At 28.6% G+C, this 21,446-nt stretch overlaps 1 protein-coding gene and 1 long non-coding RNA gene across 4 annotated transcripts in view; one reads left to right on the plus strand and one right to left on the minus strand.

Annotated features, from left to right (window-relative positions):
- Positions 1-21,446, minus strand: part of LOC145279780 (uncharacterized) — a 357,881-nt gene that overhangs the window by 285,666 nt on the left and 50,769 nt on the right. The window lies entirely within an intron of this gene.
- Positions 1-21,446, plus strand: part of LOC145279779 (uncharacterized) — a 185,676-nt gene that overhangs the window by 155,621 nt on the left and 8,609 nt on the right. For all 3 annotated transcript variants that reach the window (XM_080131103.1, XM_080131105.1, XM_080131104.1), the window contains one exon: positions 10,422-11,935. In XM_080131103.1, the coding sequence (XP_079987229.1) occupies positions 10,422-11,935 (1,514 nt within the window). The remainder of the gene's footprint in view (positions 1-10,421; positions 11,936-21,446) is intronic.

A 21,446-nucleotide genomic window follows, 5' to 3' on the forward strand; every position in this document is an offset into this window, starting at 1 on the left:
TCTCTCTCTCTCTCTATTGCATCACTATTTGGTCTAACATTTTTCCAATTTCCCTTCCAATAATTTTTTATAAGGTATTCATTACTCAAATTAATAGATTTAAAATATTGATGATTATGATCTAAATCTGAGATCAAAGAATTGTTTTGTTTATCATTGTTTTTTTTTCTATTCTGTAAGTTATTTTTTAATATGACATAACAAAATCTTCTCTCAATAAGATATTTTAATATTATTTTGACTCTATTAAATAATTATTTATAAGATTATAATTTAACTTTTTCTTTTAAACTTCACTTAAAAATATCTTGATCATAACATAACTGTAATATGATTATAATTAACTCCATAAAATTTCATTTTGAAAACAATAAATCAATTTCATTTTTATACATCAAATACTTCTATAAAATTATGTGTAAAATAAAAATATGTTTGTCCTCTACTTTTCTGTCAGCTAAAAAAAAAAAATATATATATATATAGACCTCAACAGATTATGAAAATTTCTCATATGTATGAAGTACAGAAACTCCAAGGAGAAGTTACTGAGCTGAGTGTATTGTTATTTATTATTAACAAACTCTGCTATTTGTCTAGATAGTTATTTAAACACAGACTAGCTTCATAATTTATTGTGCTTTTTCTTTTAATATGTAAAAAATCTCTATATAGAGTAAACTAAATATATTATGAATGGAATTATTATACATTTCTTATAAAATGGCAAAGTTTAGCAAGTTTTTCATTTGCTTTTTTATACCTCGTTTGAAATTTTATGCAACATTTCCACATCAGCAATTAAATACACAAACAATATCATTATACGAGACAAATTCTCCTGAATAGTTCATATAAATCCCCAAAATGCCTGGGTAAATTTTATACAATTTTTTTTAGTTCTGAATTTGCCTGGTTTATGTTTTCTATATTTTCTTCATTATTCCTATTATTAATTTTTAGACAATTTGTTCCATAAAGATATTATTGTATACTTGTTTTGATATTACATATATTTTTAAACATTCATTAGGCATAATTTTACTGAAAATAACAATTTTCACAAATAAAAACAAAATACAACACAGCGTGTTTGAATAAAATAGAAACACTTCCCTAAAAGAATATCAAAATGTGCCATGATATAGCAACTCTTATATATGACACATTAACTTTTATAAGATCAACTTTTTATTCCTTTACAAAAAACATCAAGCTACTGCTAATTTTATGGTACCATGATTTACATAAGTTGAATTGTAAATTATATCCTTATAAAATTTTTGTAACCTTGAAACAAAAACAATTACTAAAGAATTATTTTATAAGAATTATTTGCACAATCTTTTAATATTTACTTTTCAAAGTTTCCAGTCTAAAAGCTAATGTAATTATTCTGAGACAAAGAGTAGTTTAAATTTTAAGTAACAATATAAGGACATTCTTATCGATAGACATTTTTTGTTGAATCAGTTTTCAGCATAAAAGTTGTAATGCATCAAATGAATACTGTTTGAACATTTTCAACATTAAATGACAACTATTTAAAAACGCACTTCTATCATATTCTAATTGCATTAAAAAAGATAGCACTTATAAAATGTTCTTATACGAACAATGTTACTTTTTAATGTGCTGCGGTCATGATAGTTCCAATCGAAGTGAACTTAATGTTTTATCCACCATATTGGCCGATTAAAAGAACAGTAACAATCCAATTATTATTAGTTCAATCTACTTCCAAGAGATACAGGAAAGTTGTTAGTTGCTTTCTATTCCGTCAAATTACTTCTGAGAAACTTGTACGTGTAAAGAAACATGCAATAAACAAATGTATTAATAGTTTTATCCATGGAGCAGATATTCACATATTCTTTGGTTTCAAAAATCAAAGACAGCCTCAGTAGATGAGTAAATGGAAGATATGCAATGAATAAAATATAAATTGGAGAGGGTGTCTGCACTTGTAGAAGCAAGTTGTGAATGCAATATGGAGTTGTAATGGACAACAAGAATGGCATATAATGAGAAATCAATGTGACAAGAGCTTGGACTTGGTCAGTGATGGAGGGAGTTGTGTGTCATGACCTAGCCATGGTGTGGTGGTGCTAGATGAGGAGAGTGAAAAATGGTCAGTAGTGGTGGTGGCTGGAGTTGTTGGCTGCCATTCTAGCATGAGGGGTTCCCACAGAGGTCACTTCTGCAGCCTATGCATTTTGACTGTGCTTTTACTCTCTCCTTCCTTCTCTATTTCTCTTCTAAATCCATCTATTCTTTCTTCTTTCATCTCCTTTACACGATCCCACCGTCTCCCTTCTAGCTAGTAGCAGTGATGGTGATGGTGAAAGTGGGGGCAGCAGTAGCAAGGCCATTGAGGCAGTGGTGGTGACGGGTGGGCTGAGGATGCTGTGGAGAGTGACTGGCCAGCCGGCTGGTCTACTGCCGCTGGTAGTAGCCGTGGCTGGAGCTAGGTTATTTCCATATTGATTTTCTACCATCACAATGCTTGTGGTCAAGGAGATTCTTGGCTGGTTTGTCAGGAAGGATAGACAGAAAGAGAAAGAGATGGAAGCCTCAAGATTGTTTCTTTTTCTTATTGGGAATTCCTGGAAATCACCCACACTTAGTGTTACTATGGACAAGTTCATTTACTTGTATCAGGATTAATAATATCTTGTCAGTTAACTTGGAGAGAATCATCAGATTTTTACTCATAAACTTTTTTGTCTTAGAGTCACAAAGTGCTTTGCTTTTTTTACTCTGCCCTCATCTCTCACATGTCTTCCCTATGTTATGCATGTCGCTCATTGGGTGGGCGTTACAGCACAAAATAATCTAAAAAAAAACAAAACAAAAAAAACATATCAGTTAGCTCCCTTTTTTAAGCACTGCTTTCATTTAAAAAGATGTCTACAAAAAATGCTTAGAGATTTTTCTTTGCTAAACTGATGGTCAGTGTTATAGCCCATTTTATCAGTAATGTGGAGAGACAAGGCCGTACTTTCTTCTCATTATGTCATGCGGCCTGTGTGTGAAGTGGACATGAAACTATGGTCATTATATCCCGATTTTTTCCTGCATTGGATGTACGACGCAGGTGCTTTAGTGATGAATGATGGCTGAAAACCTGATGTCATCGGTACATCTTCCTTGCTTGGAGACATACAACAACGAATATGTAACCTTTTCACCCCTAACCCATGCTATTGATTTCTTCCGGTGAGAAGAATTATTCTTTCAATTTCTTTTCATTATTTTTCACACGCCTTATCTTTAAAGTTTAAAAACATATGCTTAAAGTTAATTATTCTTCTGAAGTCATTTTTGATGAGAAACATTTTTTTTTTTACTCTTCAACAATTTTTCTATATACGTTATTTATGTACTTGTCAACTTTGTTTGACTTGTTAAATTTCAGAACGCAGCGACATTAATATTTCCTATATATTTATTATTCAAGATTTTGCTCCCTTTCTCATATTTTTTTTAATATAGAATGCGTCACTTAAAATCTAACAATAAATTTGGTTACACAGGTAGGAATTTTCTTTTAAATAGATGCAATTATTAAGATTTGATAAAAGTTCCTTTTTTAAACATTTTTCTCAACTTCTATTCAATAATAGTCTTATTGTCGCTTTCTCAGAAAAAAGTTATGTAAGAGATGAATGTTTCTTATCTGTTTGTTGGAAGCAATTGTATTAAGGGTGTTTTAGAAAGCTCTTCGTCGCTTCTCTTTTCAAACTTTTCAACTACTATCTTTTGAATTAACAAAAAATTAAGAATTCAATTAGAAATAAAATTATAACTTCAGTTATTTTTACTTTCTTATCTGCATTATCTTTACGTTATCTAGATCAGATAATACAAACTAGATAATATTTGTTTTATTAAGCTCTAATTTTCTAATGTTTTTCAAATCGTTAAAAAAAATTATGCTTATAATGTAAAGACCAATTACTATTAACTTTATTCACATTAAAGGTTTTAGAAATTATTTAAAAATACCAAACAGTCTACATTCCCATTCTAAATCTCATAAATTCCAATAATTATTCTTCATTTACTATTCATCCTTGAAAGTTTAATTACATACGGAACAATAACTTTGAAATTTAATCAATAAACGTGTTTCCACATTGCATAGAATATTTAGATAGTTTTACAATATTTTTTATACTTAATTTTCTCAGTAAACTTTCATAAAATACAAATTTAAACAAATTTTTATTATTTGGATTATTCGGACTACTTTTCTCATCTTGGATGTTATTCTCAAATAACGTCAGACCATCTCCAGATGTATTTTGTCGAACTCAGGAATATTTGTGTCAAACTCGGGAATCAATATAGAATTTTGAACTGAATCCTTTATTTAAACCACAGAAGGATAAAAGTTTGTACTATTTTTTATGATATTTTTGTTATAACCTCTACTAAGGATTGAGCCTTCAGAAACCCGTCAGTTTTTAAAATGATTGTAATTTATCACTTTATCCGTTACGCCATGGCTTGATAGAGTTTACATCAGCTAAAACGATGTGAGAATAACATCCAAGATAAAAATAGCAATCCGAATAATCCAAATAACATAAACTATGAATCTTTATCTAAAAATTCCTTAACAAAATTTTAATTATAACTAATAATAAAATATTATTTGGTTATTATTTTATATTTGATTGTATTATTCATTCGTTTATTTTATAGTCTTGTATATAAGATTATGTCATTATACTGTATACTATGATATATCAAATGTTTTATTATTATCATTATTATTCAATCACTTTATTAATATTCTCTTTTAAAATAAGACTATTGAACAGTGTTGATTACTCTTTATCTTTACACATTTAATGACTCTCATATTTATCTTATGTGACACAAAAGAATGTTAACTGCATTTGTCTACTTACATATACACACAATTACTTTCCGGTAATGTTCATATTTCTTAATAAATACAAATATTATGTTTTTATCTTAATATATATATTTTTTTATCTGATTATGCTGATCTATATTAAACATTTCAAAAATTATATTCTTCATAGAATTTTTTTTATCCTTCTATCAATTTATTTCTCCTCAGATCTGTGGATTCTGATCACTCAAAGAAGAGGTCCTATTTGAGCATTAACCTTTTATTATCATACTAACCCTCTGCTTTTATTTTTAATTTACTGATATTAACAGACTTAACACAAATACTTGATAGTCAATATACAATTCTAAAAAATAAACAAAAACTATAGTAAAAATTATCAATTAAATAAAAATATACAAACATAATTTTCAGTATTCTTAAGACTGCATTAAATTTTGTTAATTAACGATACATTTTTCTTTTCTACTATATCCTTATTTGTATCAATATATTTAATGTACCTGTTTTATTAAATGATGAGTAAGCATTCAACTTTCAGGCCATACTATATACGTTTTATTAGCAATTTTCAATATGAATATGAAAAAAGAGTTATTAATAAATAAAAAGTTGGCGTTAAAATTATGTGTACTAAATCATAAAAAATATAAATGAGTATTTAAAAGAAATATGCATGCTATAAAATACACAATAAAATTTATTTGCATCTGTTAAATTTCATTTACTTTGTTAAATGATTATTAATAATAATAGTAACACAAGAGTAATTGTTAATTTATATAAAAAATATAATTTCTTAAAAAAACTGTTCAAAATAAGCTTGTGAAATTATTCTATTTTCTATTCAGTACAACACGTGCTTAAACGTTTATTAAAGTACAGATAACTAAATACAAGACGTTAAATGTTTACTTAAGTAAGAGGGATTACTATTACCAAATTTTCATTTTGTGAAAATATGTAATCTTCAGAGCTTTATCCATTCCACTAGTTTGGGAGCAGCCCTGTCTTCTGCTCCTAAAAAGGAGTCATTCATTTCCCCACTCCACCTTAAAATCACTTGTTGAAATGCTCAACACATTTCCAACTTTCTTTTCAGTCATTAACTGCTTGATAAAAATTGAATCATCTGGCTGCAGCAAAAAGGAAACGTACTCCAGAAGCAGTTTCCTTTCTGTGACGTGTTAGGAATCATAAATTAATTTTTATTTAAGAATATGCGCTGGATTTTAACAAATACAAATGACAAAAATAAATCAATCTTCTCTTAACTGAATAGTTGATAACAACTATAATATCTACTTTAAGTAAATATTTGAAATATTATTTTTGTCTCATCTAACACATGTGATTTTGTAACGAATGTACATGCTCAAACTTTTCACATTTCATAAGTTCATAATTACTAGAACCATCCCACAGAATCTACATGTGTTGGGATATTGTTTGCTTCCTTCATTTATATCTAAACCAATTAGAAACATAACTTATTTTATTGCAAGATATTATTTTTTAAGGAATGGCAATTTGAGAAATATTGAAGAAACAAAGGGAAGAACAATAAAATCGCTTGATATAGCTCATTAATGTGTAATATAATGGATTAGTTTCAATTTGTTAATCAATTTTAGTTATTATAAAATTGTAAATATTTAGTCTAACCAGCAAATGAATACTTTTTTATCAAACAAAGATATAACATCAAATAAATCGTAAAAATATAAAAGATACAGAAAATCTCATTTTTATTTTAAGTATAAACTATAGCAGGAGTTTCTAAACTACGGCCTGTAGACCAGATCCGATCTGCTAAAGTCTTTAATTTGGCCAGTGGAGCTCTTATTGAAAACATGAAAATATTCAGAAAAAAATGTTAAATTGGAAATGTGTGAAAATAGTGTGGTGGCCTCTTTTTGTTCAGAAAATGATTTTTAAAAATGAGGTTTGGGAGAACGTTTCATTAAAAAGTAAAGCTAATGAGCAAAACAGTCCAGGTTATTTATTTTTTTAATTATTTTGGTCAGCATAGCTCTAAAAAGTCAGCAATATGGCCCCCCCCCTCCCCTCTTCACCTCGTTCGAAAACTTTGGAGATCTTTGAACTAAGGTAATAATTTCCTTTAATTGTTATTGAGAATTACTTGGAGATAATCATTTGGTAATTAAATATGTACTCATAAAATAAGACTAAACAAATCTTTTGGAATTACAAATATTAGAATTCAACTATCTATTTAAAACAAATTCCTTTTCATTGAAGATTGAAGGAAATTCACATATCAATTTCAATAAACATCTCTAAACATTTATAAGACTTAATTTTGTTGACATATATTTTGAAATAATTCACTGAAACTATCATAATGTATATTTTTGTTCATTTATTTAGCTATTTCATAATTTGATAATAATGATTTGACATTTCTGAGGCGTGCCATAACCCTCTCTACAAAGTTCACACTTACATTTAAAAAACAAGACTTAGTTTCTTTATTAATGCAAATTTACTTATTAAATTTTCATTTATACTGAACTGGGTTTTTTAAGTATGAACTTAATGGAAGTTTTATATGTCCAGCATGTTTACATTTAATTAGTAGTTGCTATGAACATAATATAATGCATTTTTCAATGTGTATTTGGTAAATGAATCTTTAAATCTGAAGTGCTTTTGGTTAACATTTAGCGTGTGAATAATAAAAGACGTGGTGTCATTTGCTCTAGCAGAGTGTAACACATTAAAATAATGTTAATGGCTTATTCGGTTGCATTATGAATTAATCTGGGTTGATTGATATTAATATTTAATGTATTTAGGATAAAATACTATGAGTTTTATAATTGAAAACCCTCAGGACAACAACGAGTCTTTTCACCCAAAATGCTAAGTCACAATAAAAGAAATATTCGTAAAATATTGGGGTAACGTTCACTGAGTTTGTGCTTGGCTACAGTGTGTGTGTATTTTTAAGGGGGAATTTTTATTCATATTTCAATTAAACAAAAGAATAAAACGGCTAACTTGTATGGAAATGAACTGAAAAGTGGTGGAATTTAATTTTGTAATGAAATTAATGTGGGGGATATTCACTGATTGTTTACTATGCTGTAGGGTGTGAGTGTGTGTGTTTTCTAGTATGTGAGAATAATTTTAATTTAAAATCTAGCAAAACGACTGAAATGGCTGACTATGCATGAATTTAATTTCATAATGAAATTACTTTTAGGGTTGGAAGGGATACTCACTGATGAAGTTTTTATGTTAAATGTGTTTGGGATGGGTGATTTGTTTATAATTTACAATTTAACAAAATAAAATGACTGATTTATGTATGAATGAATCAAAATATATTAAGATGGAATTTAATTTCATAATGAAATTAATGTGCCCAGGAATACTCACTGGTGTGTGTGTGTGTGTGTTAGGGAAAGTTTTGTTAATTCGGGTCACACTAAATTGATCTGAAAATAGCCAGGAAAACATTTTTACCCAAAATGCTAATTTTCTATCCATGATGTGAAAAAAATATACTTCAACTGATATTATAAAAATAAAAAAGTCATTTTATTAGAAAACAATAACGAATGGGGAATTAATGAGATGTTCTTCTGCAAAGCAATATGTTAATTAGTTAGCCTGAGTACATTAGTAGTACGGAGGTGTTCAGTTTATTAAAAAGCTTAAGTTCTTCTATTTTGTCTATGAATTTCAGATTTTAATGTCACTGTCAGTGTGATAAACGGCACGACTTTAAAAATGAATTTTATGCAATTAAATCTATTTTCATAATATATACATTCTTTCATGGTGCCACTTCTAGAGGATCATGCACTCTCTCTTTCCAAAATATATTATTCGGGTTCCCTACTAGGTGACTAATCATTGCAAACAAATTCAAAGAATAATTCCATTTTATGAAAATTTATTTTAAAAAATTATGGGGGATAGAAGTTTTCAAATAAACACCATAGCAATTTTGAAAAGAAATGAAGTTTGACAGAATTTAAGTTTCGGAGATATTAATGCCCAAGTACAATAAAGTTTTTCATATAAGTGTTACTGTTAAAAAGTGAATTTTAATCTTCACAAGATGACATAAAAGTGATGCAAAAATGTTATGCTCGGAAATTAATTTTACTCATCTGGAATGAATATTCTATGGTTATTTATAAAGAGTTACTATATATATATATATATATATATATATATATATATATATATATATATATATATATATATGCATTATTAATGTTTTATTCCCAATGAATTTAATGGTATTTTACTTTGGGATTTCTCTGAAATATGGTTTCATATTTTTATATATATACCTGCTACAAAATCTTATAAGTGGATCCTAGTGTCTCCAAATGATTTTAAAAGTCAATTATAAAGATGACATCAGTTTCATCATCGAATATTACTAGTAATCGTTATGGGGATCTTCTGTCATCATATCGATTTCTATCATATATAATGGACAAAACAATTTCTGCAGTTTTTTTTTTTAATAAAATAAGATTGAGCCTTTTTGTAGAAAATAAACATTTTGTCAAATCAAATGTATTACAACATTTTTCGTTATATTATATATATATATATATGCTAACATGCAAAAGAAGTACACACTATATATACTGACATGTAATGGTTCAGACCTATTCTGATTTAATGAAAGAAATAATATATAAGCATTCATTAATGTTAACTTTTTATGTCTACAAATTGATTTTATCTCAATATAATAAATCTTTCCATCATGCTAACTAGTTTTATAGCATTAGTTTTGTCCAAAAATCTTGGAAAATTATCTTTAATTGAACAAAAAATAAGCAAGGTTCTTGCATTACTTTTGCAATATTTTTGATTGTGCAGTTTGCAAACAAGGTAAAAATATGTGCTTTGTGCCAGCAATGTATTCCATGTCATATCTTTCCTTGTCACTCAAGACTTCAAAAAGCCTAGCTAGGGAAATAATCTGACAGCAAAGTAAAAAGATATCACTCTATTTTTACTCTTTATTTATTCACTTCTTTGTTTTCTTTATTCCTTTCTTTGCAACTACCGACTGACATTTGTCAAACAATGAATCTAGATGCTTTTTCAGAATAAAAACAGTAAGCTGGAATGAAGAAGAATGTTTACTTTCTTCCCTGTTTTTTTTTGTTACAATGATTTTTTCTTTCATTTGGCTTCCAATGACAATGTCAACATTTTATGTTTGTTCTTTGACAAATAACCAGTTGGGTTTGAGATATTGAAACTTTTTAGGTACTTTTATAGAATTCTATTTCTGCAGAATATACCTGTCATATTTATCAGCATCACATATTCAAAGCAAAAACAGTTGAGAGCCATGTAACCATTATTGAGTTGCTCAGGATATTCTGTACAATGTTTTGTTGTCAAACAATTTTTAGTGATAAAAATATAATATCTGTTTACTGGTCTGAAATCACTTCTTTTAGATAGTAAAATAACCCATGTTATCTTTAGTGGTTTGACTAATAATTTTTTTTTTTTTTTTTTTCAGAAACGAAGACGTAGTGCCTCACCCTAGCGAGGATGTAGGCAAATCCGTGATGTCCCAGAAGGCAACTCTTTCGTCTGATGTTGAGAGACGACATGAAGATATAAACAACCTTGGTCAAAGACACCCTGCTGCTGCTGTTGTTGTGGGTGATATTAACCAAAGGCATTCTGCTGCTGCTGTTGAAGAAATCAATGGCCAACAAAACACTGAGGAAGTGAATAACAGATTCTCAGATATTACAAATCACAGACACCCTGAAGAAATTGATCACAGAAATTCAGAAGATCAAAATAATAGACATCTTGAGGATAGCAATCACAGGCCGGAAGTTGCATACAGACACTCTGATGAGCTCAACAACCGGCATACCAATGAACATACTCTTAGGCATTCTGATGATTTGAATCATAGACATAGTGATGAGTCTAATTTAAGGCTAACTGCTGATGATCCTGGCCTTAGACATTCTGAAGATATAAATCTGAGACATAATGAAGAGCCAAATCTTCGACACACAGAGGATTCTACACTGAGGCATTCGGAGGAATCTAACCTGCGCTTGTCAGATGACATAGCCCAGAGACATACAGAGGAGCTTAATAATCGTCATTCTGGAGAGATAAGACACTCAGATGACTTAAGGCAGTCTGATGACCTAAGGCATCAGGAAGCATTAAGACATCCTGATGCCTTGAGACATCCTGAGGATATAAGACATTCTGATGCTCTAAGGCATCCTGAAGACATCAGGCACTCTGATGATTTGAGACATTCAGATGATCTTAGGCATCCAGATGAGTTGAGACATTCGGAAGAGTTAAGACATTCTAGCAGCTTGAGACACCCAGAGGAACTGAGGCACCCAGATGCCCTGAGACACCCAGATGATTTAAGGCACTCAGATGAGTTACGGCATCCTGATGACTTAAGACATCCGGACGAGCTTAGGCACCGAGATGATCTTAGACATCAGGATAATCTACGTCATCCTGATGACTTAAGACACCCAGATGACTTAAGACATCCCGATGACATGAGACATCCAGATGAATTGAGCTACAGGCATTCTGATGAACTTGGACTTCTGCATCCAGATAAATTGGGTCACAGACGTCCAGAAGATCTGACCCAACGGATTTCAGATGAGCTTCGTGCAAGGCAAATGGAATTGAGTCACAGGCACCCAGATGAGTTGAGTCATAGGATTCCTGATGACTTTGTTCAATTCCCTCATGATCTGAGCCCCAATCGCTCAGATGACCTCAGCCCACATCATTCTATTGATGAGCTGAATCTTAGACATCCAGGTGCTGATTTTGGTCAGAGGTATCATGATGATCTAGGTTTAAGACATCCTGATTCTTATCAGTCCAATCTCAGCGGTTATGGTGGTATTAACATCAACGAACTATCACCACCAACACCCCAATCCATTTCACCCTCATCTTTACCTGATGTCACCTGTCACCTAAATAATGAAGGAATATTTGTTTGTCACCTGTGCAACTTTTCAGGTAAGAATTCAGTTGCTTATTTCTTTGAACATATTTTCTAATGAAGGAATAGAAATTATTTTTATAAATTTCTTTTGGTGATGCTTTGAAAATAGAAGTGTATTATTAAAAGAGAATACAAAATATTTTTCTGGAAAGTATGGACGATATAGATATTTCAATACATAACATTACAATCTGATTCATCTATTTTAATGAATTACAAATTGTTTATCTCGGTATTTCGTCAAAGGAATAATCTAAGGAATAACTACCATCTAAAGCAATTAACCAGGTTAAATTATATACCCCAGTCATAAAATTGTATTCCGTCAACATTACTACAAGCATTTTATTGGGATATAAAGAACATTTTATCTTAAAAGTAAAATTATAAACACACTGCAAAAAAACTTGCATAAATGTAGGTACTGAATGTTTATACTTTCTGCTTTGTACAAATAATACAATGACAATATGTGTCAGTTTGAAAATAGAAAAATAAATTATCGAAACCACATAATTAAAAAATTTTTTTTTTTTTTTTTTTTTTTTAATTATTATTGTTTTTTTGTAAAAAAAATCATCCAACAAAAGTTAATAGTTTTTAATTATTTAAATCGAAATATTTATGTTCACTTTTTGGATTACATCTTTTACACTGTAAAGTTCGATATTGACTTCTGTTATATATTTACATTATATCTTAAAATTAAAAAATAAGTGTATTCAAAAGGAGCGCATTTAACTTTTAAAAATGAAAATAAAAAATAAGAATATAGTCTCTTATCTTTCACATCACTCTTTATGCAAAATACAACTTATACAAAAATTAAAAATAAAATTGTTTAAGACACTTGTAAAATAGTTTGAGGGGGAAAATGTTACTACAACAAAGTAATAAGTTATAATTTTTGAAGTATTAAAAAAACATTTGTTTATAAATTTAACTTTATGCAGCATTTGTATAATCACACTAAAAGCTCTTTTATTAATTATTGTTTGTCTAATAATTAATTATTTTGGAGGCAAAAATTAATATCTAATTAGTAAACTATATAACTTTTTTATTTTTATGCTTCCTTTGAATTCTCTTGAAAAAATATCTATTTATAGATTCCTAAAAGTCTATATAATATTTTACTTGTAAAATTCCAACTTCCTATTCACTTCTATTGTTAAAGATATTAATGTTTTATCATTATAAATTTTGTTTTCCGTAAAGGTTTATAAAAAAATTTATTAAAATATTTTTACCACTGAACAAAACGGTATTTCTCACTATTGCCTAACAGTTTTCTATGAGAATTTTCTCTTTTATTAAAAAGTTCAATGTAATGATAACACTAATAAAAGCTATATAAGAATTTCAGTAAGCTTATTTTTTGGATTATATGACATTTTCTTTATCCTATTTCACACAAAAGTTCATTTATTAAATAATAAATATATACTTATACAGTAGAACCCCTGGATACGGGATTAAAAGTTAGTAACAATATACAGTACAGTATATAATACACATGTATATAATCAAATAACATTATAAATAACACCGTAAGGCGGGGCAAATACCGTAACCAGGGGCCGGAAAAACAACGTATCCCAAATCGTAATCTGAAAAAAAAAAAAAATATCCTAGGGCCCCTGTATCTCGGGGTTCTTCTGTATATGAAGTTATCATCATATCGTATGAATCCATGAATTCTATTGTTGAAATTCGTTTCCCCGATATTTTTGTAGTCAGAATTCTTTCTAGAAAGACATTCGAGAACACCCAGGTGGTCAGTCCGTGTCCCCACTTGACCACTGTCACCTCTATATATGAAGTAATTTGTATATTAACTGTATCATACTAAAAAAAAGTATATCCAAATGTTTAGCTGACCCTACTTTCTTTCTTTTATGTGTATGTGTTTCTAGTTTACATAATAATAAAAGACTGTAAATGCATAGAAAACATAATTTCTGACTGATAACATATAAATTTTGATAATCCCCTAAAAAAACAAAAACAAAAGTATATTGTGGATTACAAGGTACCTGTGAATTTGTTTAATGTTAATATTTGACTATAATATTTTATTGCTAATTACATTTTGTAATTGAAATTAATCTAAGTTGTTAACTTTTAATGTTTCCTTTGATAACACTAGAGTATCTACCGATCAAAGTAAATTAAAACTTTTGATTGAAAATTTGAAAAAACACAATATTGTAATAAAAAACATATGTACCAGTTATATTTATATTCTTTATATGTACTTATTTAAACAATTTATGAAATAGTTTTGTTAACATTTCTAAGACTAAATTTTTAAAAATATGTTTTGGCTATCCACACTGATTAATATATCTTGTATTTCTTCAATCCTCTTATATTTAGACACATTTTTCTTTTATTTAATTTATTTTCTAGAGTTTTTATTTTCATGTTGTTGAAAAGTTTTTGAAAGATAAAGGTCAAAGATCAAAAATTTATATTTAAAAGACATTTGTGTATGTTTTAATATTGTACTAAACCAACATACTCAAATATTTCCAACTTTCTTTTAGACATAACAGAACAAATGTCATAACATAACATATCAAATGGTTTTTAAATGGTTTTTGATTATAACTCATATTGAATGCTAAATGACAAAAAAAAACATTTTGAATAAATAGATAATTTCTATAAAACACTACATAACTTTATACTTTTATTGGAATGTTGATTTATTAATAATCTTACTGATTAAATTATTTTATGACAATTAAATAAATAATTTCTGTTTAATACATTTTTCAAACATACTTTTAAATGATGTATGATAAAATGAAAACTTTTCCATATTAGTTACAACAGTCTTTAAAAACATTAGATTCCCAACAAGATAAGCATGCTATTACAACCAGATAAATATATTTTTAAATATTAATTTTGGAATTTTTATATAAAAGCTAGTAAAAATTCTGTAACATTGCTACAACATATTTTCAATTATTTTTTAAATTCCTTATTCGATAAATAACTGGACTGTAGTCTAAAAATAATGAAAATATTTAATAATGACTTTTATATGTAGTACAAATTTTATAATAAGTTTTTAATTAATTATTACTTTTTTTGAGAAAAGAAAATCCTTACAAGTTTATTGTTTAATAAAAATTAAAGCTATTTAAACACAAAAATGTGTCTAAAAGGTTTTTCTTTTCCTTTTTACAAGTATAAAATCTCAAATACTATTTTTGACACAGAGGTAGGTTCAATGAATAAAAAAAATATCCCCTCTCTCATCTCTTTTGGGGTAGCTCAAGACTCATGAATTGATTATCTGAATAATAAAATAACAGATGCAGTCTGAGAATAGGCTAAAGAACTATACTTCATTAGTCTTAGTTTTTAAATACACATCACATCCCTTTTCTTATGATTTAGAAAACCAGAAATAGGTACAGAACTTAATAAATATTTTCAAGTACCTAAGGATAATGTTTTGCAATGTATTGATACTGATGAAGCTAAGAGTTATTATCTTTTTAATTCAACTTCTAATCAATGTTTTCTGGTGAAGTTGATTTTCAAGGATACGTTTATTGAAAAATTAAAATATTTGCTTTCATTTTTACTACTATTATTTATTAATTAGAAAAAGTAATTTTACTTATTAAACTCTTTTAGATCAATTAAAGATGTCACTTAGGCAAGAACATTTTTTTAAAGTTCTAAAAAAATGTCCCAAATAGTGTGCATACGTGTGGAGGGTACAAAAATTAGATCAGCTGTAAAATAGAAAGAATGCGTATTAGGTGGTTAAGAGGGACTGGCAACTGATAATGAAAAAAAATTGTTCTTGCAAACAAATTTTCAAATAAATGAATAAAATAAAAAATTGGAATTCTCTAATGACAGATGCAGATTTAGTATTTAAGAGAATGATTTTCTTTCTAATGTGTTGGTCATGTTGTCACTAGCACACACATTAAGACAAACACCATTATATCTCCTTATTGTTTGGCTGTCATGACTTTTATGACAACATTGACTTTGAGAGAAAAAAAAGTCAAACAAATTCTTCTATGGACATTATTCTCTATGTCCACTTTTGAGATGGGGAGGGTCAAGAAGGGGGATAGAGAAAATATGTGTGCTGTTAGCGCTAAGCAAGCATTGATCCAGTGAAAAAACAGCAGATTGCTGTTGTAGTGTGAGTATTTGATGGTAACTAAGCCATCCCAAATAGAAGGCTATCTCTAGCTTGTGTTAAAATTCTTTCAATTTTCCTATACCACTCGAATTATTCTTCTTTTAATTACACCTCTATTATTCTGTTATTGTCGTTTGTCTATTTCTCTTTCTTTACTGATTATTTATGAGAATAAGTGAATTTTCATTTTAGAACTGGGAACAAATGAGAAAATACCCCAATTTTTACATTTCTTTAGCCTCCACTTCTTGTAAACATTGCTTCCTAAATTTCTAGTTTCATAAGCAGTAAAAACCAGTTTTTAAAATATACTATTATAGCATTTAATTCAAGGAATGAAATTTTTTATTTTTACAAAATAATCTTAGAAAACAAAAATATTGTTAAGGATATATATATGCAGGGCTCCCCAAAAGTTATGCCTCCTATTTTTATTCCACCTGAATTAATCAGAGGCTATTACAAATTGCATTATTATAATGACTGAATTTATGAATTCATGACCTGAAAGTTTCATCTGTGTTGCAGATATTGACGGTACGAGACCCCAAGAAAGCAACTGTGATAGACATACATCAGAAGCAGAGATGCATCATTGAATTTCTGGCAAAAATGCACTGAGAATGGTAGTGACTATGTAGAAAAATAAATTCTGAAGCGCGAAAGGTTGTTCATTTTAATGGTATCACTCCTGTCTTCGTAGCTCTCAACTTTGAGTTTAAAAAACATTAGGAGGCTTTACTTTTGGAATGACTCTCATATGACTAAGCACATTCCAGACACCGATGCCAACCATCATTCATTGCCGGCAAAAGTGTATTGAGAATGGTGGTGACTACAGAGAAAAATAAATTACAAGGCACAAAAGGTTGCTCGTTTTAATGGTACCACTTTAGTTTTTGTAGCTCTCCAACTTTTGGATTAAAAAAAAAAAATAGGAGGCTTACTTGATGAACGGCCTTCGTATCTTCCTTATATTTATTTATTAGCAATATCTATTTTGTCATCTTAATTTTGTTATCTTCCTTTTATTTTATTTTGTGAAAAATACAACAATTATTTTAGAGTTTAAAATTATGAAATATGAAAGTAGTATTAAATTAAACTCAAAACAAGATCTGACATCGCAAAACTAAAATTGAAATATGTAAAAAGTGTATACTTCAATTTTTAAGTCTCTTAAAATCATTTCAATCTCAAGAAACCACAAAACTACTAGAATTTCTAAGATTAAATTGGACTTAAAATAAAAATAATTGAATTAATCAGAAATCAGAATATTGTGTATACACAATTGTTAAAAGTATTATAATAGAGTCATTAATATTGTTTTTTCTTATTACAGCCAGGATTACTGCTCTAATTATTTTGCTGATATCTCAAACATATTCATTCACTTCATTTACATACAATTTCAATAGATACTTCTAGTTTAGATGATAAAATTTTAGTCTTAAAAACACATGAATATATTTAATCATTTCACTTTCCTAGCAGTGAGTAGTGCCTGTAAGTATATACCTAGATTATTATTTATTTATTTTGTGAGAGCCAGGGAATTCATTAACCCTCCTAGGGCTATAAGTCAGCTGAAAGAAGTTTGTTCACATGCAAGAGGGTTTAAGCATTTTTTACTAGTAATCAGAAAATTATATACATTTTTTGCCTAACAGAATGATTTCCATTGAATCTAAATGCTCATGCATTCACCTCTCTTTATATACTTACTCATAATTTTATTTCATTGTGGCTTTAGTTTTTATGTTAGGAACTAAGTTTGAAGAATTCTGCCTCTTACACCTGAAAAAATATGTTCTAGGCAATGACAAATACAGACAGTTATTTCCAGACAACTACAAGTCTGTGGTCTATCAACTTAAAAGTTTATTGAATTAATGAATACTAGTACAATACATGTCAGGAAATTCAAGTGATACCTTAATTTTAAAATAAAACAAACAATAAAGTTAATTGCCAGAGTTAATAATGTGATAATTTTGCATAAAAGATAAATTATACTGCATAAGGCAAAATATAAATAAATAAAAATAATAAATGTGTGCGGTTATGCTTTCTTTTTGGATAACATCAAATCATTATTGACTGTTTTGATATTACACATCTTTTCTCTTCGTCATCAATGAAGGAGAAATCCTTCTAGACTGAGTATTTTTTTTTTTTTTTGTGCCAATCCAAAGTGTCCCTTTTTGTAAAAACCGAGTTTTGTGGGGGAGGAGTGGCTGGTTACTTTTAATGCATCTAAAACCAAGCTTCTCTCTTTACATCATCAACATTCTAATCCACATCTGTCATCAATTGAAATGAATGGCTCTCGTCTTCAGGAGGCCTCAAGTTTTGACAAGCTTCTGGGCTTGACCATTACTCCTGATCTTAAATGGAACACGTATATCAAATCTGTTGCCAAGGCCGCTGGAAAAATGGTGGGATCTTTCTATCGATCTGGTAGATATCTCACTGCTGATGCTATTCTCTATCTATATAAGAGCCAGGTACGTCCAAGGATGGAATACTGTTGCCACATCTGGGCAGGAGCTGCTAGAAAGAACTTGTCCTGCCTTGATAGAGTTCAAAATAGACTTCGTAGCCTCGTAGGAGATGTCCTTTTCTCCTCCTTGCAACCTCTATCTCACAGAAGAGATGTTGCGAGTTTGTCTCTGATGTATCGTTATTTTCATGGAAAGTGTTCAACTGAGCTTCAATCTATGGTCCCCCCTCGCCAAACTTTCACAAGAAACACTCGTCTAGCTGTAAACACTATCAATAATTTCCCCCACTCTTTATCTGTACCTAAACCTAAACGTAGATTCCATGAACAAAGTTTCTTTCTTAGAACTGCACGCCTGTGGAATTGTCTTCCGTTTTCCTGCTTTCCGGCTGACTACAATATGGTTGTGTTCAAGTCTAAAGTAAATAAGTTCTTGATGAGCCGTTCCATATAAGTTATCAAATTTACCAAATTTTCATTACTAATGATTACTATATTGACCAATTTCTACTGTACACTCTTTAACCCTTATCCTTGAGTGGCCTCTGGGCCTTGATAATGTGGTGATGTCTTTGTAAAAAAAAAAAAAAAAAAAAGGTAAGTAAATAAGAAATGACTACTTTACACTTTACACTAAATAGTCTGAAAAACTAAAATTTAGAAGTCTCTAGATTTCTTTGTAAATTTTATAAATAATTTAAACAACATCTTGTACATTTTTATTAATAATTTAATTTTTCCCCTTTTTTCAAATTAAATAGGACACAAAGCCTGACAAAAAGTTATATTGATAATTTGTGAATTCATTTGAGTAAAGTTTCATTAATGCAGTTACATATATCAGGCACACATAGGCAACTGACACTATGACTGACTTTCATAATGTAAGGGAGATAACCATGAGATACATTCTTGTTCAATATCGCTTCAGTAAAGAGCAGTTTGGGCTTAGTGCAACAAAAAAAAAATGATTTTCATTTAACGGTGAAATTTAAACACTTCAAAGTGGATTTTTAAAATTACTACATTCAAATACTTTTGTTCTCGTATCAATGGAAAACATATTTTATAATTGAAATATTTTCTCATTCATAGAGTTTTTTCTTTATTCTTTGGGTATATGTTAATGTTGATTTCTTACTACTACTATGACCAGTTTTTTATTATCAATTCTGAAATAATACTTTCACATTCATCTTTAATAGTATAAGTTATTTTGATAGATTTTTGTGGATTTATAGGGTATGTTAGACTATTAGTTTGTTTTTTCTTATACAATAAATAGCTTAAAAAGCTTAATTGTATCAATTATTTCTATTTTTCTTCAAATAAAATTAAATGTATAACTAGCTACTTTTCTTTCTATTTTATATTGGTAAGTTATTTATATTTTTCATCCTTATCCTAGATAAAATACTTTTTTATTCATAAAAAAAATTTTAAAAAAAAGATTATTTTGAGAATTATACTTTTCAAAGAATATTTGGTATAAACTGAAATTATCAATATCTGCAATCCTACAACTTTAAAAATTATTACTTTACAAAACGTTATAAAGCTTTCAATTATTCATTGTTATCAATACAATATGATAATTATTAAAGAGGCGTGTTTGATTTTACAATTAAATAAAGTAAACAGTTAGTGTTAAAATGTGATATATGTACAAGAATCAAATAACATTACATTCTGTATTATTTTTTTACTTAAAACAAAATATTATATTTATGTACGTTTTAATTTGTATGCAAATTACTAAAACCTGAAGTTTTCCTGTTATTGAACTGAGACCACATAATTCTAACCATTGTACATTGAATTAGGTGAACATAAATCAGTGGTAGACTATATCACTTCATACTATGAACATCTCATTTTCAAATTACATCAAATATAGTGTATATTACAATACAATTCATATCAAATATAGTGTATATTATAATACACGTTTAATCCAAAATTCTTAATAAAAATGTCCTGGTACAAAAAGAAATATGTATTTCCTATTATTATATTTAAAATGGTTTGTTAAACTTGGTGGCTTCCGTAAATTACACAAATTAAACTGAATTGATTGACATATTTCGAAAGTATATCAAAATATGCAACAATATTCATATGCATCTCTTTACAAAGAGTATCACTTAGTTCCTTATTAGTTGGACCTATTCCAAGAATTTATTACTATAAAATTGTACTAAATTTACTATATAATTGAAAGGAAAATAAGTCCATGGCAGCCCACAATATTGCCCATTTCAAATATGTCACCTATTATATAAACGCTACATGATTAGTATTCCACCTAGAGTGACTGATACTTTTATATTTTCTTTAATGTTGTTGGATTCTTTACTCTGTATTTAGTAACTGCTAACCATTGTTGCTTAGTAGGTAAGGGAACGGTTAACGTTTTTCATTCATACTATTGCTACTAATACACTGTTTAACATATGTATTCATTTTACAAAAGTTTTTAACATTTTTTAACAGAATACATTCTATAAACAATTGAAAGTTACATGCTTAAATATTCATTTTTGTACTGTATTCCTTTGTAATATTGTTTTGATTAAAGATATTGTCAAGAAATTAGAGAATGTATAATTTTTTTTGATTACTAAGTTACATCTGAAAGTAGGTTTTGTAAGATATCTTGAAAAATGGATGTTTTCAATTCTATTTTATCAATATTAAGGAAATAAGACACAATGTATAAATAGTTTTACATTATTGGGTTGAAATCAAATAAATTTAAAAATTGGTAAAAAGATTTATTTTCTCTCAAGTTTGAGTTTGCAACAGAATACATGTTAATCTTTGTACAATCTAACTA

This window comes from Euprymna scolopes, chromosome 7, assembly GCF_053919585.1.
Source record: "Euprymna scolopes isolate OS-2025 chromosome 7, ASM5391958v1, whole genome shotgun sequence".
NCBI classification, from domain to species: Eukaryota; Metazoa; Mollusca; class Cephalopoda; order Sepiida; family Sepiolidae; genus Euprymna; species Euprymna scolopes.